The sequence below is a fragment of the Theobroma cacao genome, chromosome 4 (assembly GCF_000208745.1).
Source record: "Theobroma cacao cultivar B97-61/B2 chromosome 4, Criollo_cocoa_genome_V2, whole genome shotgun sequence".
NCBI lineage: Eukaryota > Viridiplantae > Streptophyta > Magnoliopsida > Malvales > Malvaceae > Theobroma > Theobroma cacao.
Window position 1 is genome coordinate 22014608 of NC_030853.1, and position 8206 is coordinate 22022813.

Below are 8206 nucleotides of genomic sequence, written 5' to 3' on the forward strand. Positions count from 1 at the left end.
TTTTAATATATATATTTTAAATATAAATATATTTATTTTCTATTTTGTGTTAACATTACAAAAATTATAACTTAAAAAATTATTAATTATAATGTATATATATATACATACACCTTTATTTATATAAACTTAAAATATATAAACCTAATGAGAAGTTGTGAGATTAGAATAGTTTTGAAACTTAGTTATTTTTTTAAATTTCACGTAGTTAAAGACAAACCCATATAATTAATTAAATTAATTCATGCAACTATAATTATTAATTAACTTGTAATGCCTTTTAATATATATACTTTATATATATATTAGGTTCATTTATAAGGAATATGATTACTATTATATATATATTAAAATACTTTTAGTATATATATTTATGTATTTTAAATATAAACATATTTACTTTCGATTTTGTGTTAATATTAAAAAAATTATAACTTATAAAATTATTAATTACAATATATATACCTTTATTTATATAAACTTATAATATATAAATATAAAAGAAAGTTGTGAGATTAAAATAGTTTGAAAACTTAGTTATTTTTTTTTAATTTCATGTAATTAAGGATAAACCCATATAGTTAATTAAATTATGATTATTAATTGACTTGTAACGTCTTTTAATATATATACTTTATATACATTAGGTTCATTTATAAGAAATATAATTACTATTATATATATTAAAATACTTTTAGTGTATATACACTTTAAATATAAGCATATTTACTTTCTATTTTGTGTTAACATTACAAAAATTATAACTTCTAAAATTATTAATTATGTTTGAGATATTTGTTTTTGATTATTTAAATTTAAATTTTATTACGTGTATTTTTATTAATTTAATTATTAGTAAATAATATGAAATATGTAAGAGAAATATTATTGTATATGAATACGAGTACATATTCAGGTTCGAGTAATTGCGTACCTACGAATAACATTTTAATAATTTTTTTACATAATCGGGTTTTGAAATAGGTTATGGTAATTATAGAGTAGTGGGGATGTATTAAGGTTAGGGTTAGGGTGGTAATTTTTAAAAATATTCGGCTAATTAATAGAGTTTGGGTACTTTATTTCTTATAGAGTTAGAGTTCGGGTACCTCAAAATTAGTGTGTACCCTACCCCTTGACAACCCTAGAAAAGAAAACATTGCTAAATGTCAATGAGTTATATACGGATTAGGCACTTAGCCACTTTGCTTTGAGGAAGTCAAAAGTTTGAATTTCTTTAAGAAGTTAGCAATACAAATTTAGTGGCACCAAGTCACTATGGTAGGTTGGATTTCAGAGTCAAGAAGTGAGGTTCCTTCAACTAAGAAAGGGACGACAAGGAACTTAACTCTCCACATTATATGTTCCTCATATATCCACAACCCTCACTTTGCACAATGAAAGTAAGATAATGAAAGCAATACCTTATGATCTGAGGGTGAAGGTGAAGGCAATATCGGTTCCTGTCCTTCTGTTTTCAGTGCTTGTGGTGGTGCTTGTGCTAACAATGGTGGTGGTACTTGTGCTGGCACTGGTGTTGGTACTTGTGCTGACACTGGTGCTGGTGCAGGCGCTGTTGTTGATTCTGGAGATGATACATGAACAACCTCCACATCCTTCTGAGCTGTTTGTGAAGACATAGATGAGGATGCTGTGAGCACTCCAGGTTGTAAAAGCTGGCCTGGGGTCACTAAAGAAGGAAGCGTTCCATCATTCAAAACTGAACTTGTCCCTATGGCGGATGAAGCAGAATCAGGAATGCCTTTGAATGGCATTATGGGATCAGGGACTGTCTTAGTTTTGTCAGAAAGAGACAACATGACAGCACTTTTATCCAAACTACTCAATGCAGATACCAATGGCAAGCTACTGCTTGAAGCTGCAGTAGGAATGGTTGAAGCAGAAGCCGTATCTGGATTCAAACTAGTTGATGAGTCTGATACTACTGTAGAAGACTGGGCTGGAAGCACAGAAGATTGCAAATTCAGGGTGCCTACACCAAAGGGTGGCATCAAAGTAGGAGTGTTTTCAGACAACTGATGAGCTGGCAAGTTAGAAGCTGTAGTAGGGAATGACACATTCATGGCTGGATATTGCATAGATTGCTGCAGGGAAGGTGGCATTGACAAGCCAGGAGGGGGTCGAAGCAAAGGTTGCTGCTGTGGAGGTAGACCATTCATTGACCCATAGTAACTTTGCCAGTACATAGGCATAGAAAGCCCACCATTTGTGGTTGGAGCAGTTGATGAACCCCATGGGCCTAAATTTGAACCAGGTCGATATAATGGAAGACTACCCTGAAATGTTGGCCTGGCAATTCCTACAGATGAAGTTTGGGAACCTGGATCTGGTATAGATCCAGTAACAGAAGAAGGCAAGCCTGTGGATGCAATTGCTGATTGGGGATGGTGAGACTGCACAAGAAAGGAATTGGAACAAATGTCAGTGAATTTAACTTGTAAACATGTATCTACATTGAAGCTTGATAAAATAATAGAATCTGATTTCAATAACCCCAAAATACCAATTTGTCATGCTCTTTGAAACAGCAAGCTACAGTAAAAATAAACTAAGAACTAGCCTCAAATTAATTTAATTATGCATATCTATACTATGCATCTTGCAATAGATAAGACACCTTAGAGCACAGTGATGAACAACGAGGGAAAGAAGGGAGAAAATAGAATTTAGAGGGAAATTAAGGAGAAGATGGAAGAAACAGAGCAAATTGGAGAAATAAGAGAACTAGGGAAAAAAGACAAGGGAGGAACATCTGAAAAAGGGACATCTCACAGCAATTTTCTGAGTTCCGGATAAGTTGTCATTCAGAACCTACCAGAAACTTAAATAGAATTGGTACTTATAAGCTAAACCCTAAACCCAATTCAACTGCCTAGAAATTAAAATAGAACCAAACACATCAAACAAAACAAAAAATCCGTAAGTATTTTAATCTTTCTTCACTAGAAAGTACAATAAAACTATAACTATCTGCATAGCTAGTGATGATAAGCCAGATCCAGAAATATTTTAAATATCCTTCCATATAAACTTGATCATAATACCGAATCCAACATAATATTACTGGTTTCAAAAGTTATATTTTAGTTGTACATTTAATATATAGGAACCATTTTCTTTCCTCTACCTGTATAATAGCAGGATCATTGTGTATAGGTGCTGGGGTCTGAACTGGTGGTGAAGATTTAACCTGCAAGTCCTGTAAACAAATGGAGAAACAGAAAAAAAAAAAAAAGGAACATTTTAAGGCACTAAATATGATAACAGGCTGATATAAAATTGGTGAGAACAAGAATTTTTCTTTCTTCACTAAATGTAGATGGAATCAGATTGAAGTCTAGCAAATTAGGCATCTACACTACAATGCTTTAGCGAAGATAATTTTTTTTTTCTTTTCTCAACTCTTATGCAGATAAATCTAAAACGTTGGATTTAATAGTGTGAAAACCACACTCTTGCCTAGCAGCATAATCACAACTTTCAATAACACCGTAAAGTTTTGCATCAAAGATTAATCTTACTTATGGGGTCACTCATAAACAGTCATCTATAAGTCAAGCGCTAATAAAATGGTGCACCAAAACCTTAGCTTGTTGACCAAACTGAGCTCCATGTACATATCAGTGCCAATCCTGCGATGCTGAGCATGTGCTTGGGCACAAATATACAACACTAATTCCAACTTTTACCTTACTGCACCTTGGCAAAATGAAAGGCAAAAGTAAATAAAAGAGAGTATTTTGAATCAATGCCACAGCGAAACCATATATCAATGGCTGCTGAGATATTGTGCTTGCCACAACTAGGCACCATAGCATCAAAAACCTCAATTCTACCAAAAAATTCCTCTATCATGACAAAAAATGCTCAAACTTGTCAGTGTCGTTGCAGCCTGTTTTTATATACCAAATTTGATGATTATAGGAAAAAGATAAGAGGAAAAATTGAATCTCATAAAGATTGTTCAAGGACAATAGAGTTATCAAATGAATTTCTAACATCAAGAAAAAATTAAACCTTGGAAAGCTTTTTAGTATGAGCCAAAAGAAACTTCTAACAAACTTTACAAGCAATAATAGGAGGGTGATCAAGCAACAAAACAACTTTGCATTTTCTAGCCTCTTTTACCCTAAAGTCTGGATAGCAGATGAGCAACTTATGGCACCATAACTGAAGGAAAAGAATATACTTCCAACCAGAGAAATGCCCTTACTACTTTACAGCAATTCAGCATTTCCTCAAAATGGCCTCCTAACACCAAAATTCAAATTCATATTCTGATTCTTTATCCTTGACCAATTGCCCAAACATAAACTTCTAAATTGAAAAGGTAGATAATAGCACTATCAATGCACATTAGTTCCAATAATATTTGGTGTACCTTGATGTCACTTCCACGGAAGAGTATGTACTCATAAACTTTATCACTTGGTGGAACTTGTGGACCATCTTTTTTTCGCCCCTCTGTTCCAAATGACCTTACTGCAATGTTAAGTAACACAAGATATTTAGAACCAGGATATAGTTGCATCTTAACACCCAAAAGAACAACAAGAGTCACTAAAACATGGAATACAAAATGTAACAAACCGTTCTTCTGTTTAACAATTTTCTAGGAGGCCTTTCTTAATCACAAGCAACAGAATAACATCAGAAGCAGTAAAGTTCTCACATTTGGAGCCCTAAGAGCCACATCCTTCTCTAGTCTGAATGGGGTAATATTATATAGATGATTACACAAAGCTCTATCATCTAATTGCCCAAATATATAATTTCATTTAAGAACAGATACAATTTCCTTTTTTTTGGTAAGCCATAAATTTCAATTTTTATAGTCTCTGTTATAGCAATCCGTGTCGATTCTAATACTTAACTCTTCCATTTATCATTCATATTTATAAATAAAGTTCCAACAATTCTCTTGTTGCTCCATAATAGCACTAACTACTTTGGCAAACCATTTTAGTATGGACCATTAACAATTTAAAATTGCCGATTATTGTTGAAGTTGTGCACTGCCAACTTAATTGCTGCCGCATAGTTGTGCAGAGAGCTGTAAAATGCAGTTGTAATGTTAGTAATAGGGGCAATTGTGTGTTATGTATTCACTATGAATCATGATTTAAACGTCCTATAATTTGAGATGTACACCAGCTGTTTGAAAGTAAATCAGCATAGAAATTTTCTGCTATTTTCTCATATGTTTTCAGCCCCATAACATTCTCTTTTTTTGCTTCTCTAGATTACCTACTTGATTAACTTTCTCTTCCACAATCCTGGGTATTTAGTTCAGTGACCTTCTCAACTAATACAAGTTGCATAAAAGGTCAACATTCATCTCACATAGAAGCCTTTATTACACCCAACAAAGAACTTAAAACGGAAAAAAAAAAAGGAGAATTTTGAAAGCATCCCAAAAGCAACCTCACAGTAACAAGTCAAAATAAATTATTCAACCTTAACAAAGAAAACAAAACCCCAAAAAGAAAAAAAAAAACCCAGGAAATAAAGAGAGTTTTTTGTTTTTGTTTTTTTACCATTTCTCAAACCGATGCTGGATTCTTCAGTGTTGATGTTAAAGAGAACACCTTCATATCTGATTTCAGACTTTGAAGTCAAGCTTATCAAGCTGCCTATATATGAATCAGGAGACCCAGCAGTTGAAGATCTGGAGCTCTCAGTTGAGGCCATGGCCCTTCGTTATTCCAACAACATTGGCTTTTTTTTTTTTTTTGTCAGTGAAAGTAATAATCAAAGTAAAATGAAAGAGAGAAAGGCTGTGCTAAAGCAAAACCTTTCAAAAAAAGGCGTGCAAGCAAAAACCTTTTGAAGCTTTGTATGTTTGTTCTGTGCTTTTACATGTTGGAGGCCACTGGGTTTCCAGTTTTGGACCCTTCCACATGACAACTGTTTTCTTTTCCTTGGACAAATGATTTTTTTTCTCAAGGAACGAGTCAATAATTAATGCATATTCTGTCAAATAATTATGTCAAGTTAATTACACGTGTGTCAATTATTTAAACTCATTTAACCAATAGATAGGATTATATTTCTCCAAAAATTTTTGAATAAAAAATCTATTACTTAATTTGTTATCAAAAAAATTATCCAACACAAGAAACAATTAAGTTTTTGAAACTATACAAACAAATTTAATGAATCCTAATATATCTATCAAAATATTTATTTAATAGACACATAACAACTTTATAAATTATTTCACAACTCGTGGAATTCAAAACTCTATTTAATACTTAAAGTTTTTTTTTTTAAATGCGACAGAACTTCACATCAAAAGATTTTCAAATACTATCATTCTACTTCACTTCTCTCTTGAATTATTAATATTAGGTTGAAGTTTGAATTTGGTCCTTTATGACCTCAATTTTTATCATTTTAATTTTAATCTTTATACTTTTATTCAAAGTCAAGATAATAATAATTGATAAAGATGTTAAATTTTTATGGTTAAATTTGAATGCATAATTATTTTATTGATGATTTTAGCCATGTGACATATATCAATATATGTATATAAAAAGACTATACTTTTAATAAAAATGGTAAAAGTTAATATTTAAAATTTAAAAAAGATTAATTATTATTTAATTAAAATAAAAATATTTATTTTTTATATTGATATGCTTTATTACTTAATCCACCTCAACATTTCTTGGTCATCAATAAAATGTCACTTCATTCAAGGTAATAATCAAATTTTAACAATGCTATTTATTGTCCTTAAATCGAGTTTTAATAAAAGCGTAGAGATAAAATTCAGTTGTTTCAATAATTCAATGTGAAGTTCTCTATTTTAGGCTCTGTTTATTTCATGGAAATTGGGCTATTAGAAGCAAGTTTTTGAAAAAGTTGCTATTTTCCTAAAAAAGCTAATGCATTTTGTTATTTAGATGACTCTATGAAAATTTTTTTCTGCTGTTTGGTTGGTTTTTTTTTTTTGGAAAATATGCATTCACATCAAAATAATAATACTGACATGACTATTAAAATATTTTATCAAAATATTGAAATTTTGCTTGTTAACATATTAAAATACTTATTACTAATAGTAATATTTATTATTAAAATACTAATATTTTGATAGTAATATTCATTATAAATATTAAAAAATATTTATATAATTAAAATATTATTATTAAATAGTAATATATTATACTAAAAATATAGATTATTAAAATGATAAAGTATTATTTTTTATATTAGTATTTATTATTAAAATGATAATAGAATAATTTTTATAATTAAATATTAAAAATATATTTGTATTTATATTTTAAAAAAATATTTTGAAGTAAAATTAAATAAAAAAAGAGGTCAATTTTCGAATGTTTAGGCCAATTTTTCATTGATTATTAAATGATTTTTGTTGATCATCTGATTTTTTGTTCAAGCCAATTTTCACGAAACAAAAGGCTACGGTGAAAAATTTAGAATTAGGGTTTTTTTATTTATTTAATTACTTTTTTTTCTTTTTTTGTTCCTTTTTTCTCCACAATAAAAATAATACAAGAAAAATGATAGACTACTGTGAAAGCCTTATGCCAAATTGTATGTTGAAAAAGAGGTGGATGTCTGTTGTAGGAGCTGCAATATGATCTTTGTGGTTGGGTTGGCAATAAAGGATTTGGTTTCCAACTCAAAAAGATGAGAGAAAAGAGAGGTGGTTTTCATTATTAAAATGAGAGCTAAATTTTGAATCAATGTAAAAGAAAAAAAAAAAAAGGCCACCAATTTCAAATGAGGTCCTTTTAGTGGAAGACCCGAGCTGAAATTCAATGTTGACGGTTCAAGCCCAACTAGTTGCAGGGAGTTTTCAGGAACAGTAATGGGAACATGATGTGCCTTTTCTTGGGTGAACAAGGTTCCAATAGTGCAGAAACATTGGCATGGCAATTAAAACATCTCTATAGTTTTAATTATTCTCTTTCGTGGAAGGGTGTCAAATCCTTAGTGATAGAATTAGATTCTAGTGTTGCAATCTCATAGGTGAAGAAAGGGGATTGCAGAGCAAGGCCAATGTGAAAAGTTTTTGCAAAAATTGATAGGATGCTATCGGAGAGTGATTGGTGAGATCAAACACAATGCAAATTTACAGGGAGGCGAATAATCTGGCAAAATTGGGTGTTGACCATCCAAACATGTTTTGTGCGTGTTGGTAAATTTG

General features: G+C 30.8%; 1 protein-coding gene across 2 annotated transcripts in view; it reads right to left on the reverse strand.

Moving 5' to 3' along the window:
* LOC18602103 (protein decapping 5) overlaps nucleotides 1–5841 on the reverse strand; it is a 9406-nt gene extending 3565 nt beyond the window's left edge. The window contains exons 1-4 of one of the 2 annotated variants that reach the window (XM_007033286.2): nucleotides 5559–5841; nucleotides 4403–4503; nucleotides 3149–3220; nucleotides 1425–2414 (exon numbers count right to left, since the gene is read on the reverse strand). In XM_007033286.2, coding sequence (XP_007033348.2) covers nucleotides 1425–2414; nucleotides 3149–3220; nucleotides 4403–4503; nucleotides 5559–5712 — 1317 coding nt within the window. In that variant the 5' untranslated portion in view covers nucleotides 5713–5841. The remainder of the gene's footprint in view (nucleotides 1–1424; nucleotides 2415–3148; nucleotides 3221–4402; nucleotides 4504–5558) is intronic. The other variant, XM_018120205.1, reaches the window with a different exon arrangement.